Genomic DNA, 22,424 nt, shown 5'->3' with positions numbered 1-22,424 from the left:
TGTACCCTGTGTGTGTACACTGTGCATATACTGTATGTACAGTGTGTACACTGTGTGTGTACACTGTGTGTGTGTACACTGTGTGTGTACATTGTGTGTGTGTACACTATGTGTACACTGTGTATACACTGTGTGTGTACACTGTGTATACACTGTGTGTATATACACTGTGTGTGTACATTGTGTGTACACTGTGTGTGTACACTGTGTGTGTGTACACTGTTTGTGTCCACATTGAACCGAACCCCCGGCAAGGCCATCTACTTAATGACGAGAGAAAATTCACACGAAATGTCCTTTTCAATGAAGTCTTCCAGATGTAAATTGATACAAGCTTTTAATGAAGAAATAAAATCATCTAATTCAAAACACAACACAATTCAAAGATGTTTCATTTTAAAACTTCAAAACGGAGCATGGGGTGCTTGCGTGAATGCGTCCTTCGTGTGCAAATGCTGTGACTTTCCTGGCCTGAAGGCCGTCAATGTGTTGGACCCTTATTGGTGCACAGCGTCTCAACAACAACAGTGCGGTTTGCTTCAACCGATAGGTAACGAACATCCAGACGTGAATCAGCAAGGAGCATTTCTAGTCCTAGTTAGACAAAATCTACGTCAACACGTAAGACAAAACTACAATTCGTGTTGAAGAGAATGTACCTCCTCCCATACGTGTAACTTTCAAGTGGTATGCCTTGTAACTGATGAATGATCCGAGCGTGCTACCTATTTCAAAGACAATGAGTTGCTCCAGAGGCAGACGCTTCGTGAAACACAAAAGTACCCTTTGGCCTGTATCACAAGAAGAACGGGTCTCACCTGAGTTCTCTGTACAGGTTACTTTCAAACACACACTTTGTCCTAACATCACTTATTCAATGTTTGACCCTTATAGATGAAATGTTACAAGTATGCACAAAACCAGACAAGTATTCATTCTAAATTATTGACAGGCATATTAACACAATTGGATTACTGCAGTGAAATATCCTGCATCACGTTATATCGTATTAACAAGAAGCTTTTACAAAAAAGTTGCAAAGTCTGCTTCACAGTGTATGTAAAACATACTATTGTGTCATTCAAAACGAGGCCATTGCATGCTGGCGTCTGAGTGAAAATGTAGCAAATTCTAAACATTACCTACAAACTACACAACTGAGATGACACATCAATCATCGCCCCCTACTGACAGGCTCTTGTCCACATGCAGGCCGGTGCAGGGCCACCACCTTGTGCCACACAGGGGCAGCTGCTACTTGGGGATGCTCTTCGAGTGTTTCAGACGAGGTACGACACAAAACTCCGAGTTGCTGAGGCGATTAAGCAAGCACCATGTAAAAGCAATTATTATGATAACATAGTGAATGCTTGGGAGCTTATTGGCTCTTGCTCCTGGTTAGAGATCTACCCAACCCATGGGCCCACAAAGTGTGCAACTTCACATTCTTGTCATTAAGGGCCTGTGACAAAGGTGCATCTATTGTAGCGACATCGTCTCTGGCTTACACATCTACCGGGTCTCCACTTGACTTTGTATTGTCTAGGAGCAAGTCCACCCACACCTCCACTTCCACAAACTGCTGGGAGTTGCCTCACTCTGCCTCACAGTCAGAATTCTCCTCCTGCTTCACGATGTGAAGGTCCCATTTTGGAGTTGAATCTTCACATTTTACCTTCACTTCATCGCTCATCACTTCTTCACATTTCACCATCATCTCTTCATATTTCACCTTGATACCTTTAAAAGTGCCCAAGCTGGGATTTTCGTCCGGTTCTTGTTTCATGAGGGATAGGCTCATTGCGGCACTTTGACTTTCACAAGCTGATTTCAGACTCCACTCCTTGTGGATCTTCTGATGCTTTTGTGTTTTCTGGTGCACTTGAAGATGTAGTTTCTGTGCAAACGCCTTCCTGCACAGAGTGCACCTGAAGGGTTTCTCTCCCGTGTGTGTTCTCTGGTGTACTTGAAGATTTGATGAATCTGCAAACGGCTTCCCGCACAGAGTACACTTGAAGGGTTTCTCTCCCGTGTGTGTTCTCTGGTGTACTTGAAGATTTGATGAATGTGCAAACGCCTTCCCGCACAGAGTGCACCTGAAAGGTTTCTCTCCCGTGTGTGTTCTCTGGTGTTTTTTAAGAGCAGATGACCGTGAAAATGCCTTCCCACAAACACTGCACTTGAAGGGTTTCTCTCCCGTGTGTGTTCTCTGGTGTGTTACAAGAGCAGATGACTGTGCAAATGCCTTCATGCACACACTGCACTTGAAGGGTTTCTCTCCCGTGTGTGTTCTCTGGTGTACTTGAAGATGTGGTGACTGTGCAAACGCGATCCCGCACACAGTGCACCTGAAGGGTTTCTCTCCCGTGTGTGTTCTCTGGTGGTTTTTAAGGGCAGATGACCATGAAAATGCCATCCCACAAACACTGCACTTGAAGGGTTTCTCTCCCGTGTGTGTTCTCTGGTGTGTTTTATGAGCAAATGAACCTGAAAATGTATTCCCACAAACACTGCACTTGAAGGGTTTCTCTCCCGTGTGTGTTCTCTGGTGTGTTTTAAGAGCAGATGACTGTGCAAACGCCTTCCCACACACAGTGCACTTGAAGGGTTTCTCTCCCGTGTGTGTTCTCTGGTGTGTTACAAGATTACATGACTGTGCAAACGCCATCCCGCACATCGTGCACCTGAAGGGTTTCTCTCCCGTGTGTGTTCTCTGTTGGTTCTGAAAAACTGATGGCCATGCAAATGCCTTGTTACACACAGTACATTTGAAGGGTTTCTCTCCTGTGTGACTTCTCTGGTGCCGTGTCAGATTTCCAGTCCGGTCCGTGCTGTATGCACGCTGGTCGCATTGTTGACTTGTCGTACCGAGCTGCGCTGAGTGCCTTTGCTCCATCAGACCAATTCTGCAGAGGAAGCGTCAGCTGCAGACAGAAAAAAAGAATATCCACACCATCTACACGTCAGGCACAGAGGAATGCACACGTGACTTACACGTCTATACTTATTAATATATTCATGATGTAGTGAAAAAGTTTCCCAAAATTATCAGATTTGATGAACGTGCAAACGCCTTACACACTGCACCTGAAGGGCTTCTCTCCACGGGCTGTTATGGCACACAATGAGAGGGAAAATGTCATTAATATGCCTGGAAGCCTTCATATCTTCAAGATTAATGTTAACTCAAAACTCTAAGCACACAAATTTGGCTGTCTGACTACAAAATGAATATTTATGAAAGCTAAATTCAGCTGACATAGCAAAGGGTGTTGAAAACAATACTATTTGTGTTGTGCAGAAATGCATAAATTAATGTTTAATCGCAACTCAGGTGTGAGTCCAGGCTCATATGTCCTTGAATGATGGGGATGTACAGTTCCGACTTCAGCTGAATGTGTGTGCTGTGTTCACCTCCTGTTTCCATTCGTATAAAGTTCCAGAGGAAAACTGAAATAAACTATTGTTTTGATATAACCTCGTGTTCAACAGAGTTAATCGACTTTACTGCAAACACAAACTTGACACTGTCACACACTGCCATGAGTAAACAGGTGGCGGTGTGACCAGAACCATGCCTGGCTACCTTCATCTGCTCAGCATTAATTCTTCCTCACTCCACCAAGTAATGAATCGAGGATCAATCAACACAGCCGAGGCTATCCGTGTCTGTCTCTCTCTCCCCGTGGTGAAGGTGTTCCCCTCCACACATTCAGAGTCAACAGCGGCACGCGCTTCGCGTCTTTGACCGATACATTGACGCACGTATTGTTGGTTCTTTCAGTAAAGTCACGTAGATAGAAAATACAAATAACAGATTAAATTCAATAAGATAAAGACCACTTGTGTTGAGATCGAAACGTCGTGGGGTTTTTGCTTCATTTTCAATTTTTTTCTTTTTCTTTTAATTTATTATCTTATTTTAGTTTATTTTCTATCTACGTGACTTTACCGAAAGAACCAAGAATATTAATTCCTGCAGTCACCAAAGTTTTAAGTCAAAATATTCACACACGTTGACAAAGCCTCACCTTGTGTTGTTGTGGGCAGGTCGCTTCTGATAACAAGAGCGGTATAGCAGCTCAAGCGGGCTTGGCCTGGTAACAAAAGAACGAAAATAAAAACTGCGTGAATATTTACAATAAAACAAAGTTACAAAGTGACGAGCCGGGTGAAGACAAATTAAACTTAAGCGAGATAATTAAAGTGAATGCAATCAGGCGAGGGCAGGAGGCAAGGCCCCGCGTGGCTAGGCCCCGCGTTGTAAAGTTCCAACCTGGACATCGATTCCCATGCTCGCTGCTACTCAACTGACATCCCTACGAGAGAGAGGCTCTACCTTGGTAAACAACAACAACCACCACAACAACCACAATCGCAATGAGAATTTCTCACCTCGGATTTCAGTGCAGGAAGCGATAGCTTCCTGTTACCTCGTGACGTCACGCGGCAGCGGGCGACATGACGTCACATCCGGGGAACGATACACGCTCCTCCCACAATGAGCAGCTCCGTAACTAAATAGAAAATAAATGTTAATGTGACTCGTCCCATGTGTCGTGGGCAATGAACTCGTCGGCTTTAACGAATAAATTATGTTAATGAGTTGCCGTCACTGGGCGTAGCTTTGCCCAAATAAGGATTGGCACTGGAACGCAATCGGCAGTGACACAAGCGGAGGTGACGTCACGCTCAAGAGCGCGGTGTAATACCTTGGTGACATGACGTCACTAGCGAGGTACACCTCCCCCTGGCGTTTCACGCCGATGAAGTAATGCTGAGTGGGGACGTCACAGAGCGGGATTGGAGTTTAAGTTGATTTAGATTAATTTTCATTGCTCCCTCCCTTGGGTGCGTGGGCTCAGCTACAACAACAACGTGGACATTATTGTGTATACACTGTGTGTGTACACTGTGTGTGTGTACACTGTGTGTGTGTGTACACTGTGTGTGTGTGTACACTGTGTGTGTGTGTACACTGTGTGTACATTGTATGTGTGTGTGTACACTGTGTGTACACTGTATGTGTGTGTGTACACTGTGTGTGTACACTGTGTGTACACTGTATGTGTGTGTACAATGTGTGTGTGTGCACAGTGTGTGTACACTGTGTGTGTGTACACTGTGTGTGTGCACAGTGTGTACACTGTGTGTGTGTACACTGTGTGTGTACACAATGTGTGTACATAATGTGTGTGTACACAATATGTGTGTGCACTGTGTGTGTGTACACAATGCGTGTTTGTGTACACTGTGTGTGTACACTCTGTGTGTGTACACTGTGTGTGTTTACACTGTGTTTACACTGTGTGTGTTTACTCTGTGTGTTTACACTGTGTGTACACTGTGTGTGTGTACACTGTGTCTGTGTACACTGTGTGTGTTTACACTGTGTGTGTGTGTGTACACTCTGTGTGTGTACACTCTGTGTGTGTACAATCTGTGTGTGTGTACACTGTGTGTGTTTACACTGTGTGTGTGTACAATGTGTGTGTGTGTACACTGTGTGTGTTTACACTGTCTGTGTGTACACACACAGACACAACCTCTACCGTCAGCAGTGGATGGGTGTAGCGAGGTGCAATGCCCCCCCCCCCCCATCTCTGTGATTAAAACACACAAACACCACTAGCCTATAATAATGAAGTGACCAAAAAGGACAAAGAGTACGTTTGACCTGTCAACTGATATAAATTCCACATTTATATGGCGTAGCCCAGTCTCTCCATAGGATCACTCCTGTTAACCTCACACACTAGTACTAAATTTATTGAGCTCTGATGCCCAAACTGTATCTTGAAATTGCAACCTTTAAAACTGCGAGACAAACGTTTTAGCGACATCACTTTCCAGCCAGAAATCTCTACCCAAGGTGGAGCACTCTACCAATGAATCCAGTCATCTGAAATTAACGTGATTGTAACATGCATTCGGAATTCCTTTGGTCGCCCAAATCAGCCTCCGCACCTTGGCATGGATAGCGAGTCCTGCACTCACGTCAGAAGCAATAACGTCCAGCTATTTTATTTCAGCATGGCAGATTTTAAGCCATGTTGACTTGGAATAAACCTCCCCAGGTACTTGGTCCGATTGAAACTGTAAAAATAAAATTGTACCCTTAGGGGTTAGCCTGAATTGAACCCATGAGATCGGATCCAAGCGTAATGCATCAAAGCAGCACTCCCATCTCACTGGGTTTGTACAAAATATCTGTGGTAGAGTGGATTATTTGTAAATTTTGATTGAAAATCCGAAGTGTCTTCAGTTATAAGACTCCGTCATTCTTCAAGCTGCATACCAATGTTGAACAAACATTTACATTGCTTAAGGACATTTGCAGATGATACATTATTAATGTTTGAGACAGAGGGACATGCCAATGCACGGGAATGTTTTTCAATAAAACATATCAAAACTATACAGTTGCAATGATATTAAAATTAAATCCAAGCAACATTACCATTTTACCTGCTCCTTGAGTTTGTGCTCAATACTTTAACGTGTACAGGGCCATGGCGGTGTGGGGGCCGACGTCCACCCCACCGCCCTCGCTAGGCAGGTGGGGCGCGACGTCCGCCCCTTCCGCCGCCTCCTCCACCGCGTCGGTCGGCTCCCGCCGGGCCCCCGCCGACCGAGCGATCGGACCCCCCGCGCTAGCGCCCTCTCCGAGGGACAGACTCGTGCTGCTGGCTCACGGCCGCACGGAGTAAACCCACGCACCCCGGCGCGCACCGCGGCTATCGCTAGCGCAGCGGACAGCGGCACGCTAGCGCCTGCACCGGCGAGCGATTACCTCCACGAGCATCCGCGCGCACCGCAGCCGTCGTTAACACGGGGCCCGAACGGTCTCGCACCTGCGGGCGATTATCTCAACGCGCGTCCGTGCACGCCGCGCGCCCACTACGGCTGATGCTGACGCAGCACGCGGCGGCCCACTCGCGTCCACGCCGACGGGCGATGATCTCAACGCGCGAGCTCTGGCCGCGGCTCCGCCCTCGCTCTCGCCGCGCATCCGCCCACGGAGCCGCTCCGCACGGGAATCACACGCGCACCACACCGATGCTCTCTGCTAACTTTTATTCATGGCGCAAACCCCGCACCGCCCGGAGGGAATATTCTACGAGCCGACCGTAGGCCTACCGCTACCCAAGTCCGCAAATGCTCGCACGCCCCATCACGTACCTCGCGGCCGTGCTCACGGCGTCTCGCGGACGCCGTGAGAGTTGGAGGGACGAAGACGAAAGGGAACTTTGCCTATCGCCGCCTCGTAGCGGCGCTCGCCGGTGTCGCACAGATGCCGCGAGCGGCTCGAGAAGGCGGGGAGCGTCGCGTGCGACTCGTCGCCGCCGACCCGGCGAAACTTCGCGCGCCCAAACAATTTGAAGCCAACTCAGGGGCGCCGCAATGTGACTCGCTCTGCGAGGGTCGGCCATTCTCCTGGCGCCGGGAAACCGCGGGACTTTCATCCCAGAGACCCTTCGGATGAAAACCCGTCGTGCCGGGCAATCCCCCGCCAGGACGCTACGTGCGCGCGTTGCAGGTGCGTGCTCGGTGTGGGGGGGCACGGGGGAGTCGAGGCAATGGCAGAGTTGCTCCGAGACCGTGGCACCACAGCGGATCGGGAATTGCGTTGAAATCCGGCTCACGCAAAAGCACAAAAGGGGCGACCCAACGGGGCCCAGAAATCAAATCGATTCGCCGAGTTGACAAATGTGCACATCGCCCCGGGGATGGCAACTGACAGTCGAGTACGGAAAATCGTGATGTGCACCGATTCTGTTTATGTGCGACACAACTTCACGCCACATGGTCCCACTGGGAAAGACGGTGGCATAAGTAAATACAAAAACGAACCAGTAAACCATTGGTGATTGATCAAAGCTATGAAGGCAATGATCCAGGAAAATTATATTATGATGCTGTGGTAAAAGGTAATAAGTTACTCTAAAGTGCATGGCCATGGAAACGTTGGTAATGATAAGGAAAAAGTCTGAAATATGTTGACGTGTAAATCAGCAAATCAAATTAAATCCACAGAGGAGGGAAAGGATCCCAAGCATGCGACACTCAGAACCAAAAGTGGCAGAGACTCGGCCGAGAGAGTGGAGAGAGAGAGAGGAAGATACTTTTCAGGACTTTATTTCCACTAAAAAACTAACAAAAAAACATTACAGCAAAAAAACACCAAAATTGAAAATCAATAAAACATCAAACTCTTAACAGCGGTATGTGCATGAAATACAAATGGCACCGGGATAGAGGCTGTGGAAACGAGACGGTGCACGGACATCTCCATGTGCAGCAAAGTTGTTCAAGGGTTTTTTTATTTTATAAAGAATCAAATGTTTTGACATCAGAATGCGATGTGAACAATATACATTTTTCTCCCCTACATTTTCAAAACGAAATGGCGTTGACATGTCAAACACCTGAATTCGTTTTTTCAAGGATTCTGTTGTCGTAGCTACGTATGCAGTCTGCAAGTTTTTTTCTGTGGGCACGTGCAAATATTGTCTGGGTACATGAAAAATTCCTTTGAAAATGTGTCCTAGACTATATATATTTGTAAGTTAATAAAAGTAGAATTGAAACATTAGCACAATGTAGATTTGTATATTGGTTTAATACAATTTATATTTTTACTTAGAATACTTTAGCCATGCAATAGACTAAATATAATGCTTGTGTTTTAAAATAAAAAAATATATTTACTAGGATTAAAGTTGCACGAAAGATTTTATAAAATCTGAGGCTTGGAGAATTGCATGCTGGGAATTAAATTGAGACAGAAAGGGGTTAATGCATGGCTTGCAGAGCAGTCGCACGTTACAGAGATCATTGACAAAACAGAATGCGATGTGAACAATATATATTTTTCTGCGCTACATTTTCAAAACGAAATGGCGTCGACATGTCAAACACCTGAATTAGTTTTTTCTTCAAGGATTCTGTTGTCGGTTTTCATTAAAGTGCAATGACAGGGTGACACCTGCTGACATCACAGGGTGACACCTGCTGACATCACAGGGTGACACCTGCTGACATGACAGGGTAACACCTGCTGACATCACAGGGTGACACCTGCTGACATCACAGGGTGACACCTGCTGACATGACAGGGTGACACCTGCTGACATCACAGGGTGACACCTGCTGACATCACAGGGTAACACCTGCTGACATCACAGGGTGACACCTGCTGACATCACAGGGTGACACCTGCTGACATCACAGGGTGACACCTGCTGACATGACAGGGTGACACCTGCTGACATGACAGGGTGACACCTGCTGACATGACAGGGTGACACCTGCTGACATGACAGGGTGACACCTGCTGACATCACAGGGTGACACCTGCTGACATCACAGGGTGACACCTGCTGACATGACAGGGTGACACCTGCTGACATGAAAGGGTGACACCTGCTGACATGACAGGGTGACACCTGCTGACATCACAGGGTGACACCTGCTGACATCACAGGGTGACACCTGCTGACATGACAGGGTGACACCTACTGACATGACAGGGTGACACCTGCTGGCCTGGCAAGGGGTTCACAGGTACGGCCACAGAGGTAACAACCAATCAGGGAAGGAGGCGCATCTGGGGCAAAGGCAACAGGTGGGGCTAGCCGAGTTACTCCGGTAACCTGCTCGAAAGGTTCCACGAGAGGGCGTGGCCGGAGGCGGGGCCTAGCCACGCCTCTGGCCACGCCCTCTCGTGTAACCTGCTCCAAGGTTTCACGAGAGGGCGTGGCCGGAGGCGGGGCCTAGCCACGCCTCTGGCCACGCCCAGTCCACCTTGATGGTCCGGCCCCATAGCTGCAAGTTGATTCGAAGGAGCTTCCGCCGGGCCATGGCGGCCGCATGATGGCTCCGGTACTCGATGAACGCGTAGCCTCGGTTGAGGGTTTTGTCCCGGTAACAGACGCTCATCGTGACGTCCACCACGCCCTCCGTGGCACCGCTCATCGCCATCATCACCTCCGCTTGCTTCTTGTCCTTTGGCAGCCCCCCAATGAAGAGGTGGCGATTGTCCACGCTGAAGTGGACTCCAATGCGGCGTCCGGGACGGATCTCGAATTTGTTGAGTTTCTTGACGGCATCCGTGGCTTGGGCGAGCGTCGCGTAGGTAGCGAACGCATAGCCGCGGGTCTCTCCGCTATAATCCATCATGAGGCGGAGCTGGTAGAGCTTCCCCACCATCTCCAGCACGGGCACCAGCTCATCCTCGTAGAGGTCGCGCGGGATCCCCCCCAGAAACACCTCGCAGCCACGGGCGGGAGGGGGCCCCTGCCAGTCGGGCGGCAGTCCGAACTTCCTCTGTCTGCTCTCCTGGACGATGCTGTACCCCGTGCGCAACATGAGGTCCAGCAGGACCTTCATGCAGGCCATGCCGAGCACCGATGGTTTGGCTACTACGGTGGTGCTGGGGCAGCGCCTTGGGGCCCGGTGGAGCCCTTGACACTCCGCGCGGTCGCCTCGTGCCGACAAAGCCACGGGGGGAATCAGCTCCTGAAAAGCCAAATCCCCGGCAGGAACTCGCTCGGCCCAAACCTACAGGCCAGCAGTGAAGAGAGGAAGAGAGAGAGAGTGGAGACGGATGGAGAAAGAGAGACGCGTTTGTTCTGTCCATGGGCCTAAATGTGACGTTAGCGTAGCCTGTGCAGTATGCATACAGCGCTTTTGTCAATCCACTGCTCGATGAAGCCCTCCCCCACATTGCGCAGAGGAAACAAGAAACACAAACTCACACGGTTCCCGGCATGCGTTTGTTTGTCCTCGGAAATGTTCACCGAGCGATGAGTTTGCGTTTCGAGCGGCGTTTGACTTCGCGCGGTGAACTTCGCCCGTGATGACATCACTGGGCACGACAGGAGAGGTCGGCACTGACTTTTAGCGCCGTTTTTTTTCTCCCCATCCAATAGTCCATGAGACGCTTCAAAATGAGACCGTTTTGCCGGTATCAAAGTATGACAAAATAAGAATAGATTTGATCCTTTTTTGGCAATAAACCATCTTCAATGAATCTTAAGATCTGTTTTATTGCCAGAAAGGATACAACCTATTCATATTTTTTCATAGCCCATGAGATGTCTCCTTTGTCGGTACCACGTGAGGTGGCCTAAATTGAGCAGTTTCAATTTCTCTACGTGGCCAGTGATAAACAAATGCAATAAGTGAGACTATCAAGTAATTTACTTTCATTTTCCATCCAAATAAATGGGTACGACTTAAGTTTTGCTACCTTAGGTGGTACCGAGTTCTGCTCTGGACCATGAGTGGGCCGTTTAATCAATTTTGGCCAGTTTTCAACATTGTTAGGTCCCTAACAGCAACAGAGCTGTTGTACTACAATTGTGTTCATATTGGATCATCTTTACAACAGAGCAGACATGCAGACAGAGCTAATGCTTAATGCTTTCAAACCCTCATTGTTGAAATGTGAGTTTACTTGCAAATGGAAGCACAGTCCCAAATCATGACCGCAGAATGGTTGGAGCGAGTTGTTGGGGAGGGTGGTGGGTCTGGGGTTGAATTGCCATCATCAAAGCAGCACACGCCCCCCACCTTATGAACCACACAGAGTAATCACGCGAGCCAGACGTTGTATAGAAATGATTATTGTTGTTAGTGTAGCGTTCACCAAAACGATCCAGCATATGTTTTATTTGGTCATGCCATTCATATTCAGATATTCATTTTGCTTGTGTTTCAGAGTGGGCCGATTCATCTTTGATCTCATGAAGATGCCAAATCGCAAATAGGTTTTGATCAAGTTGCTAAAAGGATACAATTTTTAAATGGATATTTTAAATCAATGGAGTGCATGTTTTACAATTCACGCAGCTCAATAACGAAATAAATTATATCGCATGGTTTTAATTAAGTAAAATATTTTATATATATGAATTTATAAATGTGTCATGAATTATGGTGATGAATTTTGATTTGACCATCTCTTAAATAACCGCAGTTATAATTAGAGCTGGGATATCATCATATTTCTCAAGTCGTCGATCACTCAACCAAATATATCGGTTTCATTACTCGACAAATTGGAAAATAATTAGTTTTTTTTTAAAATGTGTCCGCATATGTGCCACTGGATGGGAGGTTATGGGCGCGGCATAATCAGTTGTATCATGCTGGGCGTGGCTTGTAGGGGGTTTCCTACCTTCGGGAAGCGTGACGCTGAAACGGTCGCTGTTTTTTAATCCACCCGAGTTACTGACCACGCGTTCCTCTGGTTAAGGAACCTTCACGCAAACTGCGGTCATCCTCGCAGTGCCTTTTGGCTCAGCCACCGAACAAAGACGGTCACGGTGTCGCACGCTGTCAGGTGTGTTTCTGCAGCCGCCTGGAATACTTTTTATTACTATATTAGGAAGCCACTGGAGCTATGCACATTCACATCTAGATTTAAAACTCATTTCTTTAGAACTGCTTTTTGTGTTCTAAGCTCTTTCGGTAAAGTCATGTTGAAGGGAAACAATAAAATAATAAAATATATAAAACACAATAAAAATTCTCACGACGTTTCGACCATAACACAAACGGTCATCATGATTTTTATTGTTTTATATATATTTTATTACTTTATTGTTTCCCTTCAACGTGACTTTACCGAAAGAGCTAAGAATATGAATTTCTGCAGTCACGAAAGCTTTAAATCAAAATGTAACTGCTTTGTGTTTAGTCTTTCGTCCTTCCCCCACATCTCTGATTGGCACGGTTAACTACCGTACAGCGTGAAAGAAGTTCAACAACATACATGCACACAAAAGTTATAAGTCAATTCACATAATCGACTAATCATATCAGCTCCTAGCTATATTGCACTCTTTGTAGGTGAGTAGGTCGGTAGCTGCACTACTGTTGTGACATTGCCTACACGATTAACTCTGCGGTGGCGAATAGCGTGAATGGTGTGTGTGTGTGATAATTATACATGACGACAGTGGTGTAGCTTGTACAGAATAAGTTAACACGATTTTTAATTTAGAGAGCATCTACATGCAACCGAATCTCACGACGCTATACCACAACAGACGCGTGCACCTAACCGGTAACAACGAGGCGTGATATTTGTCCGGTATTTTAAGAGAGAGACGGCCATAGGCAGAGAAGAGGAGGAAATGTATTTAGCTTGGACGTGGACAGATGGTTGAGGGAAGTAAGTTCCAGATCTTGGAGGCAGCAAGAGGAGAAGGCGAAGCAAAAGACGAACCGAGGGTTGACCTCTACACAAGGAGAAGGTCAACTCGCTGCTTCGATCAGAAACCTTCGGCTCCTGCGGCGCAGAGCGCACAGAGGCGGTGCCTGGTGTAAGAGGGGAGATGAGGCTTGCACGTTGGAACCGGCGACAGTTGAATCCATATTCAGAGACGTTCGATTTGTGTACAGGATACATCACGTGAGAGCCCGGAGTGCAGCGGAGGGGGGCGAGGCTGATTCATTCGGCCTCAGAGGAACGCCGTGACCCTCAACCGGTCCGTCATCAGTCTCAGCCGTGGTCTATCCGCTGCGGGGTGAAGGGCACCCCCCTTGTCAGTCGCTCTCGGTACTGCAAGGGCCACGTTACACTTCACTCCTGCGTCACGAAGCGATCCCGTAGCGCCGTCTCTACACGGGTTGGGCCAGACGTGGGCAAAGGACGGCCCGTTGGGCTTTTTAATCCGGCCTGCCGAACTTGTCCAAATATTATTATTGTTTTTGTTGTTAAATTAAATTTTACCTTTCTCCTGTAATGCCCCCGTTTCCCAGATTAGACGGCGCACTTTGACCGGGAGTGCGGTAATTGTTTTGGGCGCAGGCCTCAGACGTTTTCGTGATGTTTGATCAGTCACGTTACGACACGTTTTTGTGTCGTTCATGTTCATGCAATTTGTTAAAATTGCCTTGCAAATGAACGCTCCGTCCGTCTGTTCCTGGCCCGGCACCCTCTTGTCAAATTTTAGAACCCATTGGTGGCACCGTGAGTCAAGAAATCTGCCCAACCCTGGGTTGGACTCTCGGGCGCGTTCTGCGTTCCTCTGGCTGCCACTCGGACTGGAAGAGTCACACTCCGACTCGGTGCATCACACAGCCTTGAGAACAACGTTTAAACTATATTCTTAGCTCTTTCGCTAAAGTCACGTTGAAGGAGAAACAATAAAATAATATTGTTTTATAAATATTATGAGACCTCCTTTGCCAGTAACAAGATATAGGAATAGGTTTTACCCTTTTAACTGGCACAAAAACTGACACCTTTATTCAAGGCATGATGTTTGCAATAACCACAACACAAGCAGTCAAAATGCAAACAAAAAAGACAACTCTGATAATAATATTGGCACTGTCCTTGAATTTGATTGGTCCACACCCGAGACGGCTTTTCTTAGAGCCCAGTCTCCACTGGTGTTGGACCAGAAGACGCCAAAATTCAAGGACAGTGCATATTATTATCAGAGTTGTCTTTTTTGTTTGCATTTTGACTGCTTGTGTTGTGGTTATTGCAAACATGATGCCTTGAATAAAGGTGTCAGTTTTTGTGTCAGTTAAAAGGGTAAAACCTATTCCTATATGTTTTATATATATGTTATTATTTTATTGTTTCTCTTCAATGTGACTTTACCTGAAAGAGCTGAGAATATGAATTACTGCAGTCACGAAAGCTTTAAATCAAAATGTAACGTTTAAACTATTTCGTGGAAGTAAGTTGTTTTTGCTCTTGTCAGTAGGCGCATCTCTACACCTTGCAATGTCCTGCAACTGGCGGCGGCCTTGGGCTGCGGTCGTCTTTGCAACAGAGCTGCACTAAGCTCAGTGGGCCTCTTCAGCAGCTGCTGAGACTCAAGTCTGTAACGTGGATGAAGCAGCGGTGCAGTGGTTAGAACACTGAGCCATGACCCCATCCACCTGAGTTTAACTCCCACAATGGATAACATCAGTGGCCAATTACATAGGAACCTTGCCCTGTTCTGTCCCACCCGACATCCCCACCACCACCACCAACATCAACATCACCACCACCACCAACATCATCACCACCACCGCCATCATCACCACCAACATCACCACCAACATCACCACCACCAACATCTCCACCACCGCCAACATCACCACCACCAACATCACCACCACCAACATCACCACCAACATCACCATCACCACCACCACCAACATCACCACCACCAACATCACCACCACCACATCACCACCACCACCACCAACATCACCACCACCAACATCACCACCACCAACATCACCACCACCAACATCACCACCATCAACATCATCACCACCAACATCACCACCAACATCACCACCACCATCGCCACCACCAACATCACCACCACCACCAACATCACCACCACCACCAACATCACCACCATCACCATCACCACCACCACCATCACCACCACCAACATCACCACCACCACCATCACCACCAACATCACCATCACCACCACCACCACCAACATCACCATCAGCACCAACATCACCACCACCAACATCACCACCACCAACATCACCACCACCAACATCACCACCACCACCAACATCACCAGCACCACCAACATCACCATCACCACCACCAACATCACCACCAACATCACCACCACCAACATCACCACCAACATCACCACCACCACCAACATCACCACCAACATCACCACCACCAACATCACCACCACCACCAACATCACCACCACCACCAACATCACCACCACCAACATCACCACCACCATCAACATCACCACCAACATCATCACCACCACCAATACCATCACCATCACCACCACCACCAACATCACCACCACCACCAACATCACCACCACCAACATTACCACCACCAACATTACCACCACTAACATCACCACCAACATCACCACCACCACCATCACCACCACCAACATCACCACCACCAACATCACCACCATCACCACCATCACCACCACCACCAACATCACCACCACCAACATCACCACCACCAACAACACCACCACCAACAACACCACCAACACCACCAACATCACCACCAACATCACCACCACCAACATCACCACCACCATCATCACCACCACCACCACCACCAACATCCCCACGACCACCAACATCACCACCATCACCACCAACATCACCACCACCACCAACATCACGACCACCACCAACATCACCACCACCACCATCACCACCATCACCACCACCATCACCACCAACATCACCACCACCATCACCACCACCAACATCATCACCACCAACATCACCACCACCAACATCACCACCACCAACATCACCACCAACACCACCACCATCACCACCACCACCAACATCACCACCACCACCATCAACACCACCACCACCACCAACATCACCAACATCACCACCACTAACATCACCATCACCACCACCAACATCACCACCACCACCACCATCACCACCACCAACATCACCACCACCAACATCACCACCACCATCACCACCACCATCACCACCACCATCACCACCACCATCACCAACACCAACATCACCACCAACACCACCACCATCACCAACATCACCACCACCACCATCACCACCACCACCAACATCACCAACATCACCACCACTAACATCACCATCACCACCACCAACATCACCACCACCATCACCACCACCAACATCACCACCACCATCACCACCACCACCATCACCACCACCAACATCACCACCACCACCAACATCACCACCACCATCACCACCACCAACATCACCACCAACATCCCCACCACCACCATCACCACCAACATCACCACCACCAACATCACCACCAACATCACCACCACCACCAACATCACCACCACCAACACCACCACCACCAACATCACCACCACCATCACCACCACCAACATCACCACCAACATCCCCACCACCACCAACATCACCACCACCATCACCACCACCAACATCACCACCAAAATCACAATCACCACCAACATCACCACCACCATCATCACCACCACCATCACCACCACCATCACCACCACCACCACCATCAACATCACCACCATCACCACCACCATCACCACCACCACCATCACCACCAACATCACCACCACCATCACCACCATCACCATCACCACCATCACCACCACCACCAACAACACCACCACCAACATCACCACCACCACCAACATCACCACCACCAACATCACCACCATCACCATCACCACCATCACCACCACCACCACCAACAACACCACCACCAACATCACCACCACCACCATCACCACCATCACCACCACCAACAACATCACCACCAACACCACCAACATCACCACCACCAACACCACCACCATCACCACCACCACCATCAAAGACAAACTATAGAGATGCCCCCCCCCCACCGTACGAGCCCTGGAACGAGACCCTTGGGGGGCGAGCCGCTGTTCAGTCTCCAGCAGCAGCAGCTGCCGCCGTGTGGCGCACGATGGGGTGACCAAGCGCCTGAGCGCGCGCCCGCCTTTGTCTCCCCAGCGAGCCCCAGGCGGCCAACATCGCCACCCTGGGCCGGGTGAGCAATCTAGCCGAGACCGGCGACACTCCCGGGGACCAGGCCTCACTACGGCACTTACCGGCGCAAAGCTCCGTAGGTGTCTGGGGGAGGGGTCTTGATGAGGTTACACACGAAACTGTTTCCTAGTGCGCTGGTGGAAGAGGAGGTCGCTTATGTCCGACGTTCCGTGTCACTACCACGGACGGGTGACTTGCGCGCGTGCCTGTGATCGCGTCAGAGGCCTTATCTTGACGCTTTCAGAAAACGTAGCGCGGATAGGCGATCACGTGTTTAGCGAGGCTGAGATTCCGTAGAACTGATAAGCACTGCCCGTAGACTCAGCACTGCCCATAGACTCATCACTGCCCATTCACTAGGAGACAGAAAACCCCAATAAGCTGAAATAGAAACCGAATAAACTTAGAGAGAAACCCGCGAAACGTAAAAAGCTATTGAATGCATGGCTGTGTGTGCTGCTTTGCATTGTCGTAGCTACGTATGCAGTCTGCAAGTTTTTTTTATGTGGGCACGTGCAAATATTGTCTGGGTACATGAAAATATTTCTTTGAAAATGTGTCCTAGACAGTATATTTGAAAGTTTGTGAGTTAATAAAAGTAGAATTAAAACATTAGCACAATGTAGATTTGTATATTGTCGGGTAGAAATGTATTTATGATCTAATATTGGTTTAATAACATTTATATTTTTACTTAGAATACTTTGCAATGCAATAGACTTAATACAATCACAACTTTGTCTTTTATATATATTTGGAGATGCAGTGAAAAACTTTCCCAAAATTCATCACACGGTTTCAGTTTTTTGATTTTCAGTTTTATTTATTTTGGTTATAGTCCCGTGAGCCATTCGGCTCTTGAATCGGGTGCAACCACAACAAGCAAAAAAACAAAAACACGACCAAGAAAAACATCTTACAGTGACTCTGTGTGACTGTGCAAACAACACTGTCATGGCACGCAATGAGAGGGCAAATGTCATAAATATTCCTGTAAGCCCTCGCATCTTCAACATTAATGTTGCCATAGAAACGTTGTGGGGTGTTTTGCTTAATTTAAAAAAAAAGAAAAATTATTATCTGTTATTTTTATTTTATTTTCTATCTACGTGACTTTACCGAAAGAACCAAGAATATTAATTCCTGCAGTCACCAAAGTTTTAAGTCAAAACATTCACACACGTTGACAAAGCCTCACCTTGTGTTGTTGTGGGCAGGTCGCTTCTGATAACAAGAGCGGTATAGGAACTCAAGCGGGCTTGGCCTGCTAACAAAAGAAAATAAAAACTGCGTGAATATTTACAATAAAACAAAGTTACAAAGTAACCAGCCGGGTGAAGACAAATTAAACTTAAGCGAGATAATTAAAGTGAATGCAATCAGGCGAGGGCAGGAGGCAAGGCCCCGCGTGGCTAGGCCCCGCGATGTAAAGTTCCAACCTGGACATCGATTCCCATGCTCGCTGCTACTCAACTGACATCCCTACGAGAGAGAGCGAGGTTCTACCTTGGTAAACAACAACAACCACCACCACCACAACCACCACCACCATGAGAATTTCTCACCTCGGATTTCAGTGCAAGCGCGGATCGGCAGCCTCCTGTTACCTAGCGACGTCACGCGGGTAAGCAAGTAACATGACGCCACTTCCGGGGTAAGAGACACGCCCCTCCCACAATGAGCGGCTCTGTAACTGAATAAATTATGTTAATGAGCCCGGCCCAATGTCGAGGGAAAGGGCGTGGCTGCTGAACCCGTCGCAATAAACTCGCGACGGCTTCAACGAACACATTATGTTAATGAACCGCCAGTCACTGGGCGTAGCTTTGCCCAAATAAGGATTGCCACTGGAACGATATCGGCAGTGACCCAAGCGGAGGTGACGTCACGATCAAGTAGCGCGGTGGACGGGGTTGGGGGAGTGTGAATACCTTGGTGACACGACGTCACTAGCGAGGTACACCTCCCGCTGGCACTTCATGCCAATGAGGTCATGGGGATGGAGTTTAAGTTGATTTAGATTCATTTTCCATTGCCCCCTCCCTTGAGTGCGTGAACTCAGCAACAACAACGTGGACATTATTGTGTATACGTACACACTGTGTACACTTTGAGGCCACGTGAAGCGTCAAAGGCTCGCTGGAAGGAGGAAGTCGCGTGACAGACTCAGCAGTTGCGATGGGTTAACTGACGGATGGCTATCGATTAGAAATCACATATCCCCGAGTCTCACCTGTGAGTGGCACCGCCTCACGCTGTTGTGGATCCCCACGTGGCTCGGAGCCTCAAAAACTTCGTGACTCCTGGGTGGTGATACAAAGACAAAGATCCCCCGTGTAGCCTTAACAGACTGTTGGGGCAAGTGCTGTTAGCAAGTAGCAGCACCACCTATGAAGGCCGGAATGGTACACGAAGGGAGTGGGTGGCCAGCACCGTGCCCGACCGCCTTTGTCTCCCCAGTAATGATGTTTGCACACCACACCGGGTACTCACTTGAGGCTGAGTCGACCTAGGGGAGGCCCAGAACCGGTTCAAATAATCGTCACTGGGTGTTGGCTGTCGTTATGTTCGTAGAGCAGCGTACTAACCGCTGGACTACCGCCGAACACGTTACACACACACAGTATACACACACACGGTGCACACACACACACGGTACACACACACGGTACACACACACGGCGCACACACACACACACAGTACACACACACGCACAGTACACACACGCACAGTACACACACACGCACAAACACACGGTACACACACAGTACACACACACACAGTACACACACACAGTACACACACATGCACAGCACACACACACACGCACAGTACACACACGCGGTACACACACACACAGTACACACACACACACAGTACACACACACACAGTACACACACACACAGTACACACACGGTGCACACACACGCACGACACACACGCACAGTACACACACACGCACAGTACACACACACACAATACACACACACAGTACACACACAGTACACACACGTATGCACGGCACGCCCACACTCCTTCAGTCACGTGACTAAGGTTGACGCGCCGCCCCGTCTCCCGAGGTGACCTCTTGGCTCTCTCATCTCTCCTCGACACGTAGATTCATTTCTTACTCTTACCTAGAAACGTCATTGTCTGTCTGTCTCTGTGGACGCAACTTGCGAGGAATTGTACTCACACACTGTGGGGTTTACGTTTCAAATAAAGTGCCCAGATACCACGCGATAAGCCCCGTGGTGAGCCAGTGCTATTCCTATTTCCAATCCGTCAACGTGAAAGTAGTAAAATTAACAATTTATTACCAATCTCCACATATATTAAAGGCAAAGTTGTGAATGTGTGTCTGTTCAAAATGTTTAGCGTACTTCCCGACACGCACCAAGCTTGAAATTTGCCATGTGGGTAATTTCCAGACTGTACACCATGCAAACATAAAAATACACTTTTGTATATTTTTTGGGGGGGCGCGCAATGGATAAGCATGAAAACACCAAGATACATAGGACTTACTTTGATTAGAATCTTGGAATTGATTGTGTACATGTTGAAATTGTTAAATGAGCATTTTGAGCACACTGCTGTTTTAATAAATGTTCATGATTCTGAGAATATAAGTGTAATTCTGAGCATCATAATGACCATATTGGAATTATCATGAATGGGGGTTCAATTATTTTTATAATAGGAATGCGGTTTTGAGCATGACTATTGATATTTCGGACTCATTTATGACAAGAGATTCACGATTAAATTGCAATTTTGTTTTGCTCATCAATCAGGATACTGTTAATGATGCGCATGCCCATAAATTGTTGAAATTACTAGAAATGCAAGTTGTGTATACTCTCCAACCCCATTCCTCTACCTACCCATTCCCTTGACGGGCTCCGTGCCCACTTAAACCCATGACGATGGCGGTGATGATTCCACCTCTCGCTGTAACAATCAAAGCACCTCCAACTTCTGAATGCAAAGGTGCTGGGTTGGTGCAACGCCAAAACACATCGTCAACGCCGCTCCCAAGCCCGCCCTACGTCAGTTACATCGTTAGAATAAACCAAATAAAAAATTTCAGAGGAAACTAAAATTACATTACGCAATCCCCAAAGTCGCACGCGGTAGGCTACACAACTCGGAGAACGTCAGACTTCAAGACTTGCATCATCATCATTATTCTTCCTCTCCACAAGTCATCGCACGTCAATATTCAACAAGCTGCACACACGTGCAAGTCACCTCTCGACCCGCCACCTGCACAGTTAATGCGATCAGACCCGGTGGTCAAATTAAAATTGTGTCGTCTTTGGTGACGTATTACAATCGGTGTAATTTTAATGATGTACGTACAGCAAAAGCTGTACGTACATCGAATTATATCATTGACAACGGGGTCCGCTTTTGCGGTATCTGCGTGCGGTCTTTTAATTATATAGATACGTAGTCAGTTCATTAGTATGGGGTTCCTCTATAAGGAATTGTAATTGTAAAATGTATTACTTAATACGATTCCAGGCTGCACTTAGCTTGTAGAAGTCAGAGCAGTTAAAATGACTGTACATGTGTAGGTATAAAATAAATTTAAATAAATGTAATTTATTAAAAAATGTAATTTAACGTAGATATAAAATGAATTTAATTAAAATAAATGTAATTTATTAAAAATTTAATTTAATGTAGGTATAAAATAAAATAAATTTAAATAAATGTAATTTATAAAAAAAAAATTAAACGTAAGTATAAAATAAATTAAAATCAATTTGATTTATAAAAAATTTCAATTTAATTTAACGTATTTATGAAATTAAATTAAATTTATTACACATTTAAATAAAATTTTACGTAGGTATAAAATAAAAT

General features: G+C 47.3%; 1 protein-coding gene and 1 pseudogene across 1 annotated transcript; both read right to left on the bottom strand.

Annotated features, from left to right (window-relative positions):
• Window positions 1–414: 414 nt before the first annotated feature.
• LOC142917072 (uncharacterized) lies at window positions 415–2,920 on the bottom strand. Its single transcript, XM_076061770.1, has one exon. The coding sequence runs from the start codon at window positions 2,894–2,896 to the stop codon at window positions 1,595–1,597; it is 1,302 nt and encodes a 433-aa protein (XP_075917885.1). The 5' UTR covers window positions 2,897–2,920; the 3' UTR covers window positions 415–1,594.
• A 6,507-nt stretch (window positions 2,921–9,427) lies between these two features.
• LOC142917093 (putative RNA-binding protein 46 pseudogene) lies at window positions 9,428–18,816 on the bottom strand (annotated as a pseudogene).
• Window positions 18,817–22,424: the final 3,608 nt, after the last annotated feature.

Source organism: Petromyzon marinus, unplaced genomic scaffold (genome assembly GCF_048934315.1).
Source record: "Petromyzon marinus isolate PM22_M1 ecotype Great Lakes invasive population unplaced genomic scaffold, UKy_Petmar_22M1.pri1.0 PM_G_Scaffold_41, whole genome shotgun sequence".
NCBI classification, from domain to species: domain Eukaryota; kingdom Metazoa; phylum Chordata; class Hyperoartia; order Petromyzontiformes; family Petromyzontidae; genus Petromyzon; species Petromyzon marinus.
Note: the sequence above shows the minus strand (reverse complement) of the source record. Positions and strands in the feature narration are given on the sequence as shown.